This window comes from Mus caroli, unplaced genomic scaffold, assembly GCF_978045245.1.
Source record: "Mus caroli unplaced genomic scaffold, Mus_caroli_1 scaffold_17, whole genome shotgun sequence".
NCBI classification, from domain to species: domain Eukaryota; kingdom Metazoa; phylum Chordata; class Mammalia; order Rodentia; family Muridae; genus Mus; species Mus caroli.
The window spans coordinates 10,704,239-10,723,766 of NW_028227272.1; the positions used below are offsets into that span (position 1 = coordinate 10,704,239).

A 19,528-nucleotide genomic window follows, 5' to 3' on the forward strand; every position below is an offset into this window, starting at 1 on the left:
CACACACACACACACACAGAGAGAGAGAGAGAGAGAGAGAGAGAGATTGAGAGAATGTAAGTAAGTGAACTAGTCAGGAGAGATGACTCAGTGGTTGGGAGTACTAGTTACTCTTCCAGAGGACCCAGGTTTTATTCCCAGCACTCACATGGCAGCTAATGATGGTATGTAAATTTGTGGGCACTTAGTATGGTAAGTGATATACAGACAAAACACCTATACACATAAAGTAAAATTCAATGAATTCTATTTAAAAATAAATAGAAGAAAATATCTTTTTAAAGGTACTAGATTTTTTTTTAAAAAGAAATAAAAACATACAGTGAACAAACGAGGCAGAGGGGAGTGTTGGAAGAGAGAGGCTGGCTATCACAGAAGGGGGGTAAGGCAGAAAAAGACATGGGGAAAATGAGTTGCACAAGGTCAGAGCTTCTACCTGCTCCCCAAATGCTCACTCTTGCCTCTGGAACTGACACCATGGGTCTCCAAGCCTGTTTTGGGATGTCAGGGGTCACGGAGACACAAGCTGGAGGGCAGAATAGGCACACCCAGCAGTAGTTCATTCTTCCGACATCGGCCTATAGTGACCCAGTAAGATGATGTATTGTGTGCAAAGTCTCTCTGTTTTCTGAGTGTCTCTCCTCCTGGAGATTTCATGGAAATTGTCACATCCCTGTGGACGCTGTACATCACCACAGAAGCTCCGCCCTCTCGGTGGCCAGCTGTCACTGGATTGGACGAGCGGGTTGGGTGTGCAGAGGGAGGTCCAATCGCTCTGGCGCCTGAAATGCAGTCAGGTGTACAGGCGCTGAGGGCACCCGGGGCAGGTATGGCGAGCTGGTGGCGTGCGTTTCCACGGGCAGCACGGCGCTATCCGTGGCCCACTAACGTGCTGCTCTACGCCGGGCTCTTCTCGGCGGGTGATGCCCTGCAGCAGCGACTGCGGGGAGGCCCAGCCGACTGGCGCCAGACGCGTCGCGTGGCCACTCTGGCCGTGACCTTCCACGGAAACTTCAACTACATGTGGCTGCGCCTACTGGAGCGCGCGCTGCCAGGCCGCGCGCCGCGCACGGTCCTGGCCAAGGTGCTATGCGATCAGACTGTCGGAGGGCCGATAGCCCTCTCTGCCTTCTACGTCGGTGAGGGGCCAGGGCCGGGCACTGGAGGCCAGGCAGGAGGCTCGGGAGTGGGGGTGGGGGTGGGGGCGGGGAACGGGGAGACCGGAGATCCAAAGCCACTGGGGCTAAGGCAGGAGGTGACAACTCTGCGGCCCGGGAATTAAGGCTAAAAGGAAGTTCTGAAGCAGCGATCGGAGGTCTGGACGTTGGAGGACTTGAGGTTTCCGGGAGGAAGAATTTGGGGACCGCTGGCCAGGGAACTGGAGATGCCAAGTGCGAGGGATTCAGAGGGTTAGTGTCCGAGCTGAGAGGCTGAGGTTGACAGAGTTCAGGGGGGAGAGGTCTCTTTTCCTCCAGAAAGAAGCATCTTCAAGAGACCCTAGCTTAGCCCCATAGCAGCTGCATCCCTAGACTCCACCTGTTCTAGAAAAAGCCACACCTGAGGCTCTGCAGCCAGCACATTAACCCAAAAGTGATGGGATCAGTGGTGACTCTGGGGCAGAGTGGGTAAAACATGCGATTATAGAAAAGTCATTTCCAGGGTCTTAGTCTTGCTTGAGCAACAAGATTTCCTTGGGGTGGGGTCACACAGAGAATGGGAGGGGGTGGTGAACCTATGAGGAAGCTGTTTTCAAGCCGGGCTGGATGAGCTGGCTTTGGGAATCTTTTCTGCCTGGTTTACTGAGAACAACAAAGGGTCTCTTGGTTTTTGTCTCCTTAGCAATTTCTATATCCTAAAAGGCAGTGGCAGCTGGGGAGGGCCACTCCGTGTTTGGAGAGTCTTCTCCAGGGACTGGACCTGACCTTGGCATTGGGGATGGTAGATCACCAGCAACTGAGCCTAAAGCCTCCCTCCAGCCTCAAGCTGTGCCAACTGAACTATATTTGCAGTCTTTAGTTTGTTTTTAATTCTGAAACAGGGGCTCACTAAGTTGCTCAGGCTGACCTTGAATTTGTGATTCTCCCACTTAAGTCTCCCAAGTTGTTGGGATGACAATCTCACCCCACCAGGCTCAGCTTGTTAATGTCTTCTAAAACCGAATAAAGGTAGGCAAACCATCTAGAAGAAACTTACCCTCCTCTGGGAGGTATTATAGGGAGTTTGTATTAACTTCCTTTCCTTCTATAACCCACAGGAAACATCAAAGACCTGGTGGCCCGTTATAGTCTCAGCTAATGCCATGGCTAAGGTCAGTGAAGACCTTATAGACAACCAGAGAGCAAGAGGCTTTTTCTGATTTGCCCAAGCTCTGTGCCTTGTTCTCTTGAGTGATCTCCCAGCCAGCTTTGCAAACACATCCCAGGACTTACTGTAGCTTGGTGCAGTGATAAGGGGTTTAGGAGCCAGGACTTAAGACGTGATGGGCTAGATTCCGATTTAATCTTTGAGCTACCACTTGGTGGATACTCTCACAATTCCCATGTCAGATAATGAGAACACAGGCATGGAGGGCTTGGAAGTTCACCAGAAGACAGCATGATCCAGCCTTTTAGCCATGTTCTTCATCGTGGTATGCATAGTGATTGTGTGTATGATTAGATAACAGTGCTGTCCCAGGGAGTGGGGGATGCCTAGGATGAAGGCCTGAGGCCTTCTCATATATCACCTGTCCAGATTTTTGCTGTGTCTCACTGTCAGATTTCTGGTCCAGTCTCCTCTGCTTCTTGAAGGGGAACATGGGTGTGTGAACTGAAAGTTTAAGGTGCTACTTGAAAACTGATAGTCAAATGTTGCCCTGTGTCAGATCTGCCTTGGGAAATGATGGATTAAAGAATGGGTCACCTGGTCAGGTTCTTGCTGTTAGCCTCCCTGAACACTTTATTTTTAGACAAAGTCATGCTGTGTAGTGCAGTCTGGCCTTGAACTCACCATGCTCCTCCTGCTTCAGCCGTTTGAGTGCTAATTTTGTAGGACCGCTATGACTAGCTAGCTGTCTTTTCCTCCTTTTATGAACTCTTCTCATCTCAGGAAAGTGTTAGGAGGGTCAAATGAGGTGATACATATAAGTGTTTAGCATTTACCTGGGTAAGCCCATCAGAGTACTGCTTACAGTATTTTCTCAGGTTTGTTTTCAGTCTTGTTCTAAGGATCTCCTGCAGTTGACTAATAACACGTACCCTGTGCCCCGCCCACACCGCAGTCAGGGCTATGAGAGACTGTTTCCACTGTCTTTTATAAGTAAGGCTTTGGCTCTGTTTCTTGGGTGGCAGACTCTGGTTAGAATACACTGACAGGACATGCGTAGTTGCGAGAATGTTCAGGATCCGTTCTTTTTTTAAAGGAATGAGGTTAGTGTGGGAGGTTGGTAGTGTAGCTCAGGGTGGGTTTACCATGCTTGGGCCCTGGGTTTAATCTCAGCACAAATAAGAAAGAAAACAAGGAAAAGAACAAAAGAAAGGAAGAAGAAAAAGGAAAAAGTTTTCTTTTCTTTTTTTTCAAAATTGGGAGCGGGGCTGCAGCTTAGTTGGCAGAGTGCTAAAGCAACTGAGCTCCACCCCCAGCAGCATGGAGCTGGGCACAGTGGGAGGCAGGGACAGAGGATCTCTGTGAGTCTGAGGCTAGCCTGGTTTACATAGTGAGTTCCAAGACAACTAAAGTTATATGGGGGGGGGGAAGTGTTGGGGAGATAGCTCCATAGTTAAGAACATTTGTTCTTGTAAAAGAACACGGTTCAATTCCCAGCAGCTCACAACCATCCACAACACTGTGGTGCATACACACACACATACACACACATATATATGTGTGTGTGTGTGTTTGTGTGTGTGTATATATATATATATATATATGTATGTATATATATATATATGTGTGTGTGTGCGCACATATGCAAAACCACTCAAATACATAACATAAACAAATCTAAAACATTTTTTAAATACTTAAAAAAAAACAAATAAGGAGACAGGAAGATGGCTCAGCTTGTAAAGGCACTTGCTGGCAAGCCTGACAACCTGAGATGACCCTTGGAACATATACAGTGGAAAGAGAGAACTGATCCCAGCAAGTTGCTCTCCGACCTTCACACTCGGGCAGTGGCAAGTGCAAGCACACACCATCAGTCAATCAATCAATCAATCAATCAATCAATGTTAAACAAACAAACAAGGAAGTCATTAACAACCTCATTTGCCAGTGCTAGTGTTAACTTGCATTTTGTGGCTTCTTCGTTTAGATAAAGAATCATCCTGCTGTGCCTTTTATGCCTGGCTGGTCTCATTTCCTACTTGGGGTTCCTCTAAACATTAGTTTTAAAATAGAGATATTCTTGTTTTCCTACTGGGTCAACAGCAACATGTAAATGATTGGAATTTGATATACTTGGATGAGGTTGGAATGTGAAACTTGAACACACACAATTATACAGTAATTATTCCTACTTCTAAAATCCTTTGGGTGTGTCCCTGTTAACAGGTATGAGCATTCTCCAGGGGAAGGATGACATATTTTTGGACCTGAAGCAGAAATTCTTTAATACGTATAAGGTAAGACAGGCTTCTGAAAATATAATCATATCTTTTAACTATTTTAAACATTAAAGGATACTTCCTTGAGGGTCTGGCAAGAAGGCCTAGAGGGTAAAGGAGTTTGCTGCCAGGCCTGAGGCCCTGACTTCCTTCACTGTGGTCTACGTGGTGGGAAGAGAGAACTGACTCTCACAGTTGTTCCTGAACTCCACATACTTCCTGTGGCCTGCCTGCACATGTGCATGAACTTGCTATCATGTGAGTGCATAGACAGACAGACAGACAGACAGACACACACACACACACACACACACACACACACGCGCGCGCGCTAAATGAATGTGATTTTTTAAAAAAAGGTTTAATACAACTCTTCCCCACCCCCCCCACCCCCCCAGTGAAGATTGAACCTATACCTAAAACCAGGCAAGAATTTTACCATTGAATTCCATGCTTGCCCTGTGTTTGCTTGCTTTGAGATAGGGTTTCACATAATCCAAGCTGGCCTTGAACTGCCTCCACCTCCCAGGAGCTGACAACAGACTTATGTCATGGTGCCCAGCTCCCTAGCTTTTTAAAATTAGTAACAGTATTTATTTAGTGGAATGAGGGTGATTCTGCCTGAACCGACTGCCGTGCTGGGTGTTGGGTGGTGAGTCTCCCCAGCACTGGTGCTCGCCAGGTGCTGCTCAGCACTGTACTGTGAGCATGGGCTTGTTTTTCACTCACAGCTACATCTTTATCTGGGTATGTACTCTGGGTTCTTTTTCTCCTAGTGCTTTATAATTCGTTACTATGTTTAATTATTTTTGGTATTCTCAAGCATTCCAGAAGTGCTTCAAGTTGATTTCTGTGTCCCTGCAGCATCTCCTGTCTTTCGTATATACTACCTTCCAAGTACTAGGATTAAAGACACAACACCATGCCTGGCTCATGTATTTTTTTTTTTAAGTTACTTCTTAGAGCATGGTGGCTCATACCAGGAGGCTGAAGTAGGAAGACTGCCATGAGTTTGAAACTAAACTGAGCTGTAGAGCAAGACCCAGTTGCAAAAGAAAGTAAATAAAAGTAAAACGATTTTAAAAATTAAGAGGTTGGCAAGATGGCTCAGTGGGTAAAGGTGCTTGCCACCAGGCCTGAGGTCCTGAGTTCAGTCTCAAAGACTCCTGTAAGTATCTTCTGACACACGCACATGCACACACATGCGCACACACAAACACACACACACATGCGGCACACACACATACACACACACACACACATACACACACATGCGCGCGCGAGCTCACACACACGCACACTAAATAAATGTAAGAAGATTGTAATATCAGCCTATCTTGTTCTGTACCAAGAGATAGCTTAGATGTATTGTTTGCATGTTGTCCCATAAAGAATTGTTTGGATGAGCCAGGCATAGTGGCATATGCCTTTCGTCTCAGCAGTGGGGAGACAGAGGCAGGTAGATCGCTGTGAATTCTAAGCCAGCCTGATCTGCATGGTAACCAAAGCTTCAGGTCAACCAATGACACACAGTGATATCCTGTCTCAAAAAAAATTTTTTTTGTTTGAAATAGACTTTAAAGAATTCCGTGATAATAAATGTATCATGTATATTATATGCTGATACTCATTTGGAAATTATAACGTATAAATGTATGTGATTATTTTTAAAGTGCGGATTTCTTCCAGTATCTCTGACTGACTTTTCATTCTGCACTTTTGATTATAACCAGTAAGCATTAGCTTACAAACTGCACCTTCAAGTCTCTTGCTCTCTCAAGGCTTCAAGCATTTAATGTGCTCTGGGTGCCATCCAGTCCTAGCCGGGCCCCCTACCCTGCTGGCATTTCTTCCTCTCTTCCAGAATGGACTGTGTGTTTGCTTTCTGTCCCTGTACAGCATTCTAACCAGGCTTTCCTTCATTTCAGAGCGGTCTCATGTACTGGCCCTTTGTGCAGGTGAGTGCCAAGCGTGGAGGCTCTGGGGTTGGGCCTGGGTACAGTAGTAGAGCATTCACCTAGTAAGTGCTGGGGCCTGAGTGCAGTCCCTAGTGTGGAGTAAAAACCAAAGTTTCTGTTGCCTGTGTCTTCCTAACGGACTCTGTCTGCATTTCAGCTGACCAACTTCAGCCTTGTCCCTGTGCACTGGAGGACAGCGTATACAGGACTCTGTGGCTTTCTCTGGGCCACCTTCCTATGCTTTTCACAGCAGAGCGGCGATGGTACAGTGCAGTCCTTATTCATCTTCCTTCGCAGGAAGGAGGCGAGTGATAAGTCCCCAGAGAAGTGACGGGTCTGGACTTCCTTCCTAGGACTCAGTTCTGTTTCTTCATCGGTCTCAATCACCGGCAGCAGGCCTGCTTCACTGACCAGTTACGGGCTCCATCATGAGGACATTCCATAGGCCCACTTGATTTGAAATTATCAATGATTATTTTAACTTTTATCCAAACCTTTCCCAGTCATTCCAGTCTGAAAGTCTTATTCTCTGGTATTTTCACATCTTTAATGCTTTGGTTAAAAACAACAACAGTGACATGTGACATTTTAGAAGTATTAATATTTCTATTCTAATATATGGCCAATTGAATTTTTTTTTAAAAAAACTCCAGTTTAGATTGTATTTCTAGCCTAAACTCTCAGGCTGTTTCCTACACACTGTGGAATCTGATTGTCTTTTGTTCTTATAGTAAATTTCTATGCATATAAAATTCAGTCAAGAAGGTTGAATAATCAGAAATTTATAATAACCCAGATAATTTATAATAATGTATTATTATGCCAACATTAAAATTCTGTAAGTAGATGTTTTTAATCTTCAAAGGAGGAATAGTGTTGGATATATTCTGTACAGAATACTTTATTGATACTGTCTATTTTTTTTTTAAAGAAGGATCTCAGGCTGCCTTGGAACTCACTAGATACCCCAGCAGGGCCTCAGCTCTCCAAGTGCTGAGATTACAGGCATGAACCATCATGTCTTACTCTTCTGCTTTTATATTATATATATCCAAGTGCAGGTTTTTAAAATTGATGTCTTCTAGCTTTGAGAAGATACAGTTGACCAAATGCCCTTATTCCTGGATATATGAAATAAAATAATTGGTTTCTGAATGAATTACAGCAAATGAAAATTCTAGAAAACTAATCATTTCTTTCCTCTCTAAGGAAGAACTCTAATCCACACTAGACCAGTCTACACAGTTTGTAGCAACCCTCCTGCCTCTGCATTCTAAATATTTGGATTACAGACATGAGCCACCATGCCTGGCTTTGTGTGTATATGTGGTACTCGAGTGGAACCAGGATCCTGCACAAACAAGTGCTCTGCCACTGGCTGCATCCCAGGATCCTAATAGTAGTCTTTTATAATTCAGTGCTTTAAAATTCTTTATCTTTACACTTTAAAATGGACACAAAATTCTCAACTAGTCTTTCACCTTTATTCAGTTTGCCTCATCTCAGCCAGAGCCTTCAGGGTTCAGAGTTATGCAAATAACCACACATGGAGGTGTGTGCCTGTCTATTCAGAAGGTTAATGGAGGAGGATCATCTCAGCCCAGGAGTTCAAGACTAGACTGGAAAAACCAGCAAATTTCTGTTAAAACCACAAAGATAAAAAATTTAAAACTATGAATGTCTTAAGAAATTTAAGCAATCTCACCTGAAAATTGCCCCCATGGTTCTGTTGCTTCCACTGGCATACATGACAAATTTTGAGATGTGAAGCACTGAATTCTGAGTTTATCTTGTGAATGTATAAGGTCAACTTTATAATTCATTCTTAAATTTCTAAGCAATTAATTTATATGGTTTGTAATATGTTTGTATAAAATATAAGCATGTACTTTCTAAGGGTCTAAGTTATGGAATATAATAGAAATTGTTGGGATGGCATGAAGGTATATCCCTGTATTTTCACTTGTAAATTGCTGTACCCTAAGCTAATTACTGGCAGGATTTGGGTATTGTCATTTTTATGGCCCATCGCCAGTTTTCTCTGTGTGTTTGTCCTTCCTACCTGCCCAAAAAGATGATTCTCAAGCAGCCCTCAGTGCAAAAGGGCAACCCTAAAGGATTGATTTGTCCTTGTCCTGACAAGATTGATGCTGATTGGTTCAGACTGTAATGTGACTTTTTGTATAATAATGAGCTGACAGCTGGAACTGGGACAGAAGTATGGGGCATAACTTCTGTGCAGGCTGACACACAGGCAGAGATGCAGGAGACAGGACAGATGCAGGAGGGTTTAGAAGGAGGCAAAAGTGGGAAGGAGGCAGAAGGGGTATGGATGGAGCAGGAAGCATGAAGTGAGAACCACATGGAGAGATGGTGTGGTGGTTTGAATATGCTTGGCCCATGGAAAGTGACACTATTATGAGGTATGGCTTGTTAAAGGAAGTGTGTCTCATTGGGAGTAGGCTTTGAGGTCCTATGCTCACTCAAGCTCTGCCCTGTAAGGAGACACCCTCCTCCTGGTTGCTTGTGGAAGAGAATCCCCTTCTGTCTGTCTTCAGATCAAGATGCAGAACTCTCAGCTCCTTCTCCAGCACGATGTCTGCCTGCATGCTGCCATGTTTCCTGCCTTAATGAACTGAACCTATGAACTTGATGGACTGAACCTATGAAACTGTAAGCCATCCACAATTAAATGTTTATAAAAGTTGTCTTAGAGGCAGGCGGATTTCTGAGTTCGAGGCCAGCCTGGTCTACAGAGTGAGTTCCAGGACAGCCAGAGCTATACAGAGAAACCCTGTCTCGAAAAACCAAAAATAAAAAAGAATTAAAAAAATAAAAATAAAAATAAAAGCTTGGTCATGGTGTCTCTTCTCAGCAATAAAACCCAAACTGAGACAGATAATGTGAGGATCTGTCGATGGCTGAAGGAAGACCCCAGAATCAAATAGTATACAAAGACAAAGAGTGTTTTTTCTGCAGAAACAACCGGGCAAAGTGGCTTTAGTTTCACTAGATCAATGGAATCAGTGAGCTCAGAGTTCAGTGGCAGATATTACATCAGTGGATTGGTTTGAATGAGAATGGTCCCATAGGATCATATATTTAAGTGCTTAATCATCAGGGAGAGGCAGTATTGGAGATAAGGTCTTGTTGGAGTAGGTGTAGATGTGGCCTTATTGGAAGACATGTCATTGGGAGTGGGCTTTGAGGTTACTAAATCCCAAGTCAGTCCCAGTCTCTCTCTCTCTCTCTCTCTCTCTCTCTCTCTCTCTCTCTCTCTCTCTCTCTGTCTTCCTAGTGCATGTGGATCCAGTTGTAGAACTCTTGACTGCTTCTCCAGCACCATGTTTGCCTGCATTCCATCATGCTTTCCACCATGATGATAATGGATTAAACCTGAAACTGTAAGCCAGCCCCGGTGAAATGCTTTCCTTTCTAAGAGTTGTAGTCATGGTGCCTCTTCACAGCAATAGAACAGTGACTAAGACAATCACTTATGTGGAGAAAAGATAAAAGAAGATACTTTATGTCAACCTCTGACCTCTGTGTTCACATTGACACCTGTGAACATGCATAACCATACACGCAGACTATCTTCACATAAACACAAATTAGAAGTACACACACACATACACACACAAGATGATGAAGATGATAACCTGACCTCTGGCTTGACAGATATGCACACAAATATATAAATATTTATAATATGTATAAATATACATATTTGCACTTAGGGATTTGGGTGTAGTTCAATGGCACAATGCTTGCTCGGGTTAGTCAAAGAAGGAAAAGAGGAAGGGAGAATTAATGGATATTTTCTGATCATTTCTTAGCTTTGCAAAAAATGTAGTGCTTCTGTAATTAAAATCTATGCATAAATAGTGCCTTATTGGTTATTTTCATTTGAGGGAAAACTGACAGGTGACTGCCTTATCTATATCATAGTGTGGTGAGAATTAGACAGTTTGAGATCTGGTGCAAATTTTTGTAAGAACTGAATTTTGAAAGCTTGTTTGTTTTTCCATATTTTTAAAATATCTGTTTAGTGGGTGATTTAGAGAGGAATATCTGCCTACAGCAGAGTTAATGCAGTTTGTCAGTTAGGGGTGTGCATATTCTTTGGATCTGTAGAAGAAGAAATCATTTAATGACTAAAGGAATTTAGAGACTCCTAGCAGATGTGGTGGCTTACCCCTGTCATAACAGCAGGGAGAATGACCGGGAGTTCATGGTCATCTTTAGCATAATCAAAGCTGTCTTGGGCTACCTGAGCCCTTGTCTGAAAGACAAAGCAAAAACAAAACAAAAGCCAATTTAGAAGAGAAAAAAGGAGGGGCTGCAGAGATGGCTCAGTGGTTATGAGCATGGACTGTTCTTGCAGACATGGTGGTGAGGTTGGTTCCTAACTCACACATGGCAGCTTACAACTGGCACCAGACATACACTCAACACATTCATGCACATAAAATAAAAATAAAGTATTAAAAAGCCTCTGAGAAAGAGGTCAGGTGTACCAGTCAGAGCTCTGAGTTTAAGGCCAGCCAGTTCTAGGCCAATCAGGGTTACAAAATGAGACTAAGAAATTACAGTTACTAAAAGCTATGATTACGGGATAAAGAAGAAAATACTTTAACATTCTAGTGCTTTACCAACAGTTGTTACTTTTAATGATTTGGAGGAGGGGAGATTCCATTTCCTTTACAGTAAAGCCTAGAGTTAAAGAAAAGTCTGCCTTTAGGCTGTATCAAAATAGGGCCTTTACATTAGCTATGTGACTACACTGAACCAAATTTTAAGTGTATCACTTCTCTAGAAATATAGAAGCCACAACTTTTTTTTTTTTTTATTGGTTTTTTTGAGACAGGGTTTCTCTGTATAGCCCTGGCTGTCCTGGAACTCACTTTTAGACCAGGCTGGCCTCGAACTCAGAAATCCACCTGCCTCTGCCTCCCAAGTGCTGGGATTAAAGGCTTGTGCCACCACCGCCCGGCACAACTGTTTTTAAAAATTAGATATTTCCTTTATTTACATTTCAAATGTTATCCCCTTTCCTAGTTTCCTCTACGAAAACTCCCTATCCCCTTCCCACCCCCTGCTCCCCAACCCACCCACTCCTGCTTCCTGGCCCTGGCAATCCCCTATCCTGGGGCATAGAACCTTCACAAGACCAAGGGCCTCTCTTCCCATTGATGGCCAACTAGGCCATCCTCTGCTACATATGCAGCTGGAGACATCAATCCCACCATGTGATTTCTTTGATTTGTGGTTTAGTCCCAGGGAGCTCTGGGGTCACTGGTTAGTTCATATTGTTGGTCCTCCTATAGGCTGCAAACTCCTTCATCTCCTTGAGTACTTTCTCTAGCTCCTTCATTGGGGACCCTGTGCTCTGTCCAACGGATGGCGTGTGCATCCACTTCCATATTTGCCAGGCACTGGAAGAGCCTCTCAGGAGACTGCTATATCAGGTTCCTGTCAGCAAAATCTTGTTGGCATCTGAAATAGTGTCTGGGTTTGGTGGTTGTTTATGGGCTAGATTCCCAGTTCGGACAGGCTCTGGATGGTTATTTTTTCAGTCTCTGCTCCGAACTATGTCTCTGTAACTCCTTCTGTGGGGATTTTGTTCCCCCTTTTAAGAAGGATGGAAGTATCCACACTTTGGTCTTCCTTCTTCTTGAGTTTCAAGTGTTTTGCAAATTGTATCTTAGGAATTCTAAGTTTCTGGGCTATTATCCACTTATCAGTGAGTGCATACCATGTGTGTTCTTCTGTGATTGGGTTACCTCACTCAGGATGATATCCTCTAGAGCCATCCATTTGCCTAAGAATTTCATGAATTCATTGTTTTTAATCGCTGAGTAGTACTCCATTGTGTAAATGTACCACATTTTTCTGTATCCATTCTTCTGTTGAGGGACATCTGGGTTCTTTCCAGCTTCTGGCTATTATAAATAAGGCTGCTATGAACATAGTGGAGTGTGTGTCCTTATTACAAGTTGGAGCATCTTCTGGATATATGCCCAGGAGAGGTATTGCTGGATCTTCTGGTAGTACTATGTCCAATATTCTGAGGAACCGCCAAGCTGATTTCCAGAGTGGTTGTACCAGCTTGCAATCCCATCAGCGATGGAGGAGTGTTCCTCTTTCTCCACATCCTCACCAGCATCTGCTGTCACCTGAGTATTTGATCTTAGCCATTCTGACTGGTGTGAGGTGGAATCTCAGGGTTGTTTTGATTTGCATTTCCCTGATGATTAAGGATGTTGAACATTTTTTCAGGTGAGAGACCACAACTCTTAAGTCATCTGCCTTTCTGACTGCCTTGACTACTATTTTTTTTTTCATCTAATATCCATCATCCTTCAGGATTCATTTGGAGCTATGAAAAAAACCTATTTTTTTCTACATGGGTAATTTACTTTTAGGTCAGTGGAATACTATGTATATTTCTATAGTGTTTGCCAAAACTTATGTCTAATACACACTTAACATATCCAGGAGGCAGCTTTTATTTGCAATTAGGTTCATCTTCTGAGAGTTAAGCTAAAGGGTTTCTGTGCCTGATTTATTTTTATGAGGCAGGCTCTCATGTAGCCCAGTCTGCCCTTGAATCTATATAGTGGAGATAATTCTGCCTGTTTCCCAAGTGTCAGAATTCACTTGCATGTCTTAGAATCTAGAGGGACTAAATTGTTATAAATCTGACCAACACTTTTGAATTTTTTTCTCTTAATATAGTCAGCAGCCTGTAAACATAAAAATCTGAAACTTGAAGTTTAAAGATAAGCATGAAGAGACATGAGCAGCAACTAGCCAAGTACGTAAAAGGATCATAACTTATAGAGGGCATGAGGACCGTGTGCTCATGGACAAACACTAGGGGAACCAGGAATGTTAAACATGCAGGGTTGTTTCCTCAAAGGGAGAGATGTATATAACCTGTTTTCTGCCTAGAAGGCTGGGAATGGATGTGGTTAATAGCCTGTGATCTTTGTACTGACTGTATGACTGAGGCCACATCTGGCTCCCCTAGATTCTTACAATCAGGACTGAAGGTGGCTAATAGCCTAAGTGACCTCTGTAGAATGTGTGTCTTAAAAATTTGAAACTGTATGACTCAGCACATATGAACAAGACATGGATCTGAATGAAAAGTGGCAGGTGATTGGCTTTGTTGTGTTATTGCTGATATGTTTACTCTGAGAAAAATGGAAGGGTAATGTCATTTACATCCTGTAATCTTCTCTAATGGTCTTTATTGAAAACTGAGATACAATTGGTTTTTTTGGTTTTTCATTGCGTAATGGTTTCTTCCAAATGGCAGCTCACATTCTGTTCTGTATATATCACCATACAGCTGCCTGCATGCTGCCATACTCCCTGCTATGATGGTAATGGACTAAATCTCTGAACTATAAACCAGCCCCAGTTAAATGTTCTACTTTCTAAGAGTCCACAGCAATAGAACTCTAACTAAGACAAGTGACCAGGGCTAGAACAGATGATGTTACAAGTTCAGCTCAGGTGTCAGGTTTGGAAAATAATCTCATCTTGTTCCTTGGATATTTTCTGCTTAAGGGTTGTAAATTAGAAAATTGAAATAAGTCCCACTAAAGCAAAAGGAAGTTAGTTCCTGTTCACTTGATTTCTTTGAGAGCAGATATCTAAGCTGAATATTAAAATATTCTTAGTAGGGGTTGGAGAGTGGTTAGTTGCTGCACAGTCATGAGGACCTGAGTTTGGGTCTCAGGATTAATATAATAAGCCAGGTGTTCTCCAAAGTCCCACAACTCCAGCTCTGCAGGATGAAGTGCCTTCTTCTGGCCTCCATGGACACCCACACATTTGCCCATATACTCATACAGACTCATAAACATACACAAAAATGAGCAGATTTTTCAAAATATTTATTGTTTATTTGTGTGTGTGTGGCCAAAAGAGCATGTTGGATTTCCTGGAACTGGAGTTAGGGTAGTTGTGAGTCATCTGTTACAGGTACCGGGAACTGAACCAGCAAGTACTCTTAACCACTAAGTCATCTCTCCAGCCACAATAAAATAAATCTTAAAATATAACAAAAATGTTCTTAGTCTACCAGTGAAGGGTCTTATAGATTTAAGATAGTTTGTTTTAATTCCCACCACTTTGTCTCTATTAAAGAAAATGGGGCTGATGAGGAGACTCAGTGTAAAGGCACTTGTAGCCAGGCTGCTGACCTGAGTTTGTTTCCCTGAACCCAGCAGATAGGAGGAGAAATCCAAGTCCTGCAAGGGTTCTCCGTCTTTCCCATGTGCTATGGCTATGAATCCATCCACACACACTAAAATGCCATTTTTATAAAAATGAGACTAGATGTTAGAGGTAGCACGTGTCTATTATCCCAGGATTTTGGAAGTCAAAGAGGGGGATCAGTTCAAGATCATCTGTCAAATTTCTGTAGCCAACCTTCTGCTATAAAATGATAAATAATACCAGAGGGAACCAAGAGTTCTAGGCTTCTAACAAAATGAATATCTGAGCACAGACAGCAGAGTGTCTCAGGTGGTGATCTGCAGGTTTTTTTTTTTCTTTCTTTTTTTTTTTTAGGTATTTTCCTCATTTACATTTCCAATGCTATCCCAAAAGTCCCCCATACCCTCCCCGCAGGTTTTCTTTTTCTGTTATTTTTTTACTAGTAAAATTTATTTTAAAATATACAACTCAGTATTGATATTTTTTAAGTTATGAAATTACTTTATAATAGTTAAATGCCTCTTAAATATACATGATATCTTCTGAAGCTAAAAGTAAGATGCACACAACCAGTTTAAAAAATCTATTTGGGGGCTGGTGAGATGGCTCAGTGGGTAAGAGCACCTGACTGCTCTTCCGAAGGTCAGGAGTTCAAATCCCAGCAACCACATGGTGGCTCACAACCACCCGTAATGAGATCTGACACCCTCTTCTGGTGTGTCTGAAGACAGTTACAGTATACTTACATATAAATAAATAAATAAATAAATAAATCTTAAAAAAATCTATTTGGAACATTAAACATGATAGAAGTAGAAAAAAATCTCTTATGGAGTCCTCTATAAAAGAAAATTGTGACAAGTTCCCAATTAGACAGAAACCATTCCATCTCCAAGAGAGAATATGCAGTGTAACTGTGGCCTTATAGATGAATTGAGTAGTGTTCCTTCTGTTTCTATTTTGTGGAATAGTTTGAAGAATATTGGTATTAGCTCTTCTTCGAAGGTCTGATAGAACTCTACACTAAACCCATCTGGTCCTGGGCTTTTTTTGGTTGAGAGACTTTTAATGACTGCTGCTATTTCTTTTTGGGGTTATGCAACTGTTTAAATGGTTTATCTGATCCTGATTTAACTTTGGCACCTGGTATCTGTCTAGAAAATTGTCCATCCCATCTATATTTTCCAGTTTTGTTGAATATAGGCTTTTCATAGTAGGATCTAACTATTTTTTGAATTTCCTCAGTTTCTGAGGTTATGTCTCCCTTTTCATTTCTGATTTTGAAATTTGGATACTCTTTGTGCCCTCTGGTTAGTCTGGCTAAGGTTTATCTATCTTGTTGATTTTTCTCAAAGAAACTCCTGGTTTTGTTAATTCTTTTTTTTTTTTTTAAGATTTATTTATTTATCATATGTAAGTACACTGTAGCTGTCTTCAGACATTCCAGAAGAGGGCGTCAGATCTCATTAAAGATGGTTGTGAGCCACCATGTGGTTGCTGGGATTTGAACTCAGGACCTTTGGAAGAACAGTCAGTGCTCTTACCCGCTGAGCCATCTTGCCAGCCCCTGTTAATTCTTTGTATAGTTCTTTTTGTTTCTACTTGATTTCAGCCCTGAGTTTGATTATTTCCTGCCATCTACTCCTCTTGAGTGTATTTGGTTCTTTTTGTTCTAGAGCTTTCATGTGTGCTGTCAAGCTGCTAGTGTAAGCTTTCTCCAGTTTCTTTTTGGAGAATTGAGTCCATTGATGTTAAGAGATAGTTGCTTCCTGTTAATTTTGATGTTATTTCTGTGTTTGTGTGGCTATCTTCTTTTGGGTTTGTTGAAAGATTACTTTCTTGTTCTTTCTAGGGTGTAGTTTCCCTCCTTGTGTTGGCGTTTTCCATCTATTATTCTGTGTAGGGCTGGATTTATGGAAAGATATTGTGTAAGTTTGTCTTTGTCATAGAATATCTTGGTTTCTCCATCTATGGTAACTGAGACTTTTGCTGGGTATATAGCCTGGGCTGGCATTTGTGTTCCCTTAGGGTCTATATAACATCTGCCCAGGATCTTCTAGCTTTCATAGTCTCTGATGAGAACTCTGGTGTAATTCTGATAGGTCTGCCTTTATATGTTACTTGACCTTTTTCTCTTAATACTTTTAATATTCTTTCTTTGTTTTGTGCATTTGGTGTTTGACTATTATGTGATGGGAGGAATTTCTTTTCTAGTTCAATCTATTTGGAGTTCTGTAGGCTTCTTATTTGTTTATGGGCATCTCTTTGTTTAGGTAAGGGAAGTTTTCTTCTATAATTTTGTTGAAGATATTTACTGGCCCTTTTAGTTGGGAATCTTCACTCTTGTCTATACCTATTATCCTTAAGTTTGGTTTTTCTATCATGTCCAGGATTTCCTGGATGTTTTGGGTTAGGATCTTTTTGCATTTTGCATTTTCTTTGACTGTTGTGTCAATGTTTTCTATGGTATCTTCTGCCGCTGAGATTCTCTCTTCTATCTCTTGTATTCTGTTGGTGATGCTTGCATCTATGACTCCTGATCTCTTTCCTAGGTTTTCTATCTCCAGGGTTGTCTCCCTTTGTGATTTCTTTATTGTTTCTATTTCCATTTTTAGATCCTGAATGGTTTTGTTCAATTCCTTCACCTGTTTGTTTGTGTTTTCCTGTAATTCTTTATGTGATTTTTGTGTCTCCTCTTTAAGGGCTTCTAGATGTTTAGCTGTGTTCTCCTGTAAGGGAATTATTTATGTCCTCCTTAAAGTCCTCTATCATCATGACAAAGCCTTGAGTTGACCTCCCAGTGAAAGAACCTAGTGGGGAAACCCCCACTCAATTCCTGATTGGGCACATACCCAAGAATCACGAACAGACGACCAACTTGATGTAAGAACACGAGGTAGTTTAATGACGGAGCTCCAGGCCAACACATATCTCCTGCAGGAGACAGAGGTGCTGACCACATGGTGGAGCCATAATGGTGGAGCTCCGGGTCAAAACGTATCTCATGCAGGAGACAGTGGTTTCGACCCTGAGGCTTGGAAGCTAGGGGCTTTTATAGAAAAGGGGTGGGGCTGGGGGAGGAATTGGCGCGGTTTCACATGATTGGTCCATTTAAACATCAACAGACTGTCAGAAGGGCGGGAGATAGGGAGGCACCAGGCCAGTCAGGACATGTAGCGACGGGCTTGCCCGGGCATGTCCTGGCCTGTTCGGCTATGTTCTTAGCCCCAGGTTTCAAAGCTCACAAACAACTCTTTGGGCTATTTGACATACATTACATGAATCACAGGTCTCAAGTTTTATTTCCTTTCACCAGCACTTAAGAGAATCCTTTCTGAAGCAAACCATATAGACAAATATGAACAGTCCCAATTAATATCTTATCATCTCTATTCTGTTTTCTCCACATAGCCTGGCCATTTCTCTCCCATTAGAGCATCCTGCTCCTTTCCTCCCCAGGACATTTGCTCTGTTGTCTCCTGTAGGACCTCTTGTCTTGCTTCCTTTTATATGCAGATCAAACCTTTTGTTGTTTTTTTTTTTTTTTTTTTTTCGAGACAGGGTTTCTCTGTGTAGCCCTGGCTGTCCTGGCACTCACTTTGTAGACCAGGCTGGCCTCGAACTCAGAAATCCGCCTGCCTCTGCCTCCCAAGTGCTGGGATTAAAGGCGTGCGCCACCACGCCCGGCTCCTTTTGTTGTTATTGTTGCCAGGTTATTGCTGTCTACATACTCCAGCTGGGGTTGGGTAGGCTGGGGGGAGTCCTGGAGCCTGCTCCATTTCAGTGTCAGCTCCAAAGTCTTTGTCTTCCCTTTTTAAGCATTAAACAGGGCCGTCTGCACCAGAGAACATTGTGGACTAGACAGTTCTGGGCTATAGAAAGGTGTATCTGGTGGGAAATGTACCAGAAAAATGAGTGGCCCCTGGCATGCATTGTGGCTGGTGCAGTCTGTGCTCCTAGTAATTTGGTGCTTTCAGTCCTAAGGCTTACTAGCAATTCAGTGTAATTGAGTCCTGTCCCTGATGTATGCCTGCTCTGTTTGCATGTCATTTGCTTCAGTTGATGAATTCCCAAAATCATTTAAAATCTCAAAGCCGAGAGTTGACTGACTTCTAGATTGTCAGTGCCTTTTCTTTTTGTTGACTATCTTATTTCCCCAGAGCTGTCAGGGGTATCTAAATGATGAATAGTGGAGAATAGTTCTTATTAAAGAATTTACTTTAAGGCTGGAAAGACTAATCCCAACCTTGAAAAGTAGAAGGAGAAGCAAGCTAGGCAGCAAAACTAGCCAGATCATGGAGCTCTGGGTTTGAATAAGAGGCTCTGCCTCAGTGCAGAATACTGGACTGTGTGTTGCCTTGCTCCTGGGGTGCCCAAGCACTACCAGCAAGTCACTCAGGGGAGGCAGAACATAGTCCATAATAGGGGTCCCAGCCGTGTTTCCCCGTGTGAGAAGTAGCAGAGTCTGAGATGGATGTGTGGTTCCCAGTCTCCTGTGTACCCAGGCACCTCCTGAGTTGGAAGCACCAGTCAGGAAGGGGAAGGCTGAGCTCTGGATAGGGATGGTGGGGTGGGGAGTGAGGGGGTGGGGTAGGGGGACTGTAGAATCCAGTTTGGTTCCCAGTGAGTGCCAAGAGTGGGGAGGGGCTAGAAGAGAGAAGGCCTTCTCTGAGAGATTTAGGTGAGGCTCTTTATGACAAAGACCTCCCACCACCACAATCTTTGATGAAAGAGATGATCCTTGCTTGTTTT

At 42.7% G+C, this 19,528-nt stretch overlaps 1 protein-coding gene across 4 annotated transcripts; it reads left to right on the plus strand.

The window, feature by feature from the left end:
- The first annotated feature begins 775 nt into the window (after window positions 1–775).
- Mpv17l (MPV17 mitochondrial inner membrane protein like) lies at window positions 776–9,714 on the plus strand. 4 transcript variants are annotated; one of them, XM_021184942.3, is made up of 5 exons: window positions 778–1,139; window positions 2,255–2,308; window positions 4,534–4,604; window positions 6,515–6,544; window positions 6,702–9,713. In XM_021184942.3, the coding sequence occupies exons 3-5, from the start codon at window positions 4,536–4,538 to the stop codon at window positions 6,873–6,875; spliced, it is 273 nt and encodes a 90-aa protein (XP_021040601.1). In that variant the 5' UTR covers window positions 778–1,139; window positions 2,255–2,308; window positions 4,534–4,535; the 3' UTR covers window positions 6,876–9,713. The 4 variants fall into 4 exon arrangements, with proteins under 4 accessions (XP_021040599.1, XP_021040601.1, XP_021040600.2 ...); XM_021184940.3 differs by lacking the exon at window positions 2,255–2,308 and having other exon boundaries at window positions 776–1,139; window positions 6,702–9,710; XM_021184941.3 differs by lacking the exon at window positions 2,255–2,308 and having other exon boundaries at window positions 790–827; window positions 6,702–9,714.
- The last annotated feature ends 9,814 nt before the right edge of the window (window positions 9,715–19,528 follow it).

Excerpts from the sequence above, each read along its gene's own strand:
- Mpv17l (XM_021184940.3), top strand. The coding sequence starts at position 788 with ATGCAGTCAGGTGTACAGGCGCTGAGGGCACCCGGGGCAGGTATGGCG. Across the intron at positions 4,605-6,514 it reads AATTCTTTAATACGTATAAG|AGCGGTCTCATGTACTGGCC; the intron begins GTAAGACAGGCT and ends CCTTCATTTCAG. Across the intron at positions 6,545-6,701 it reads TGTACTGGCCCTTTGTGCAG|CTGACCAACTTCAGCCTTGT; the intron begins GTGAGTGCCAAG and ends TCTGCATTTCAG.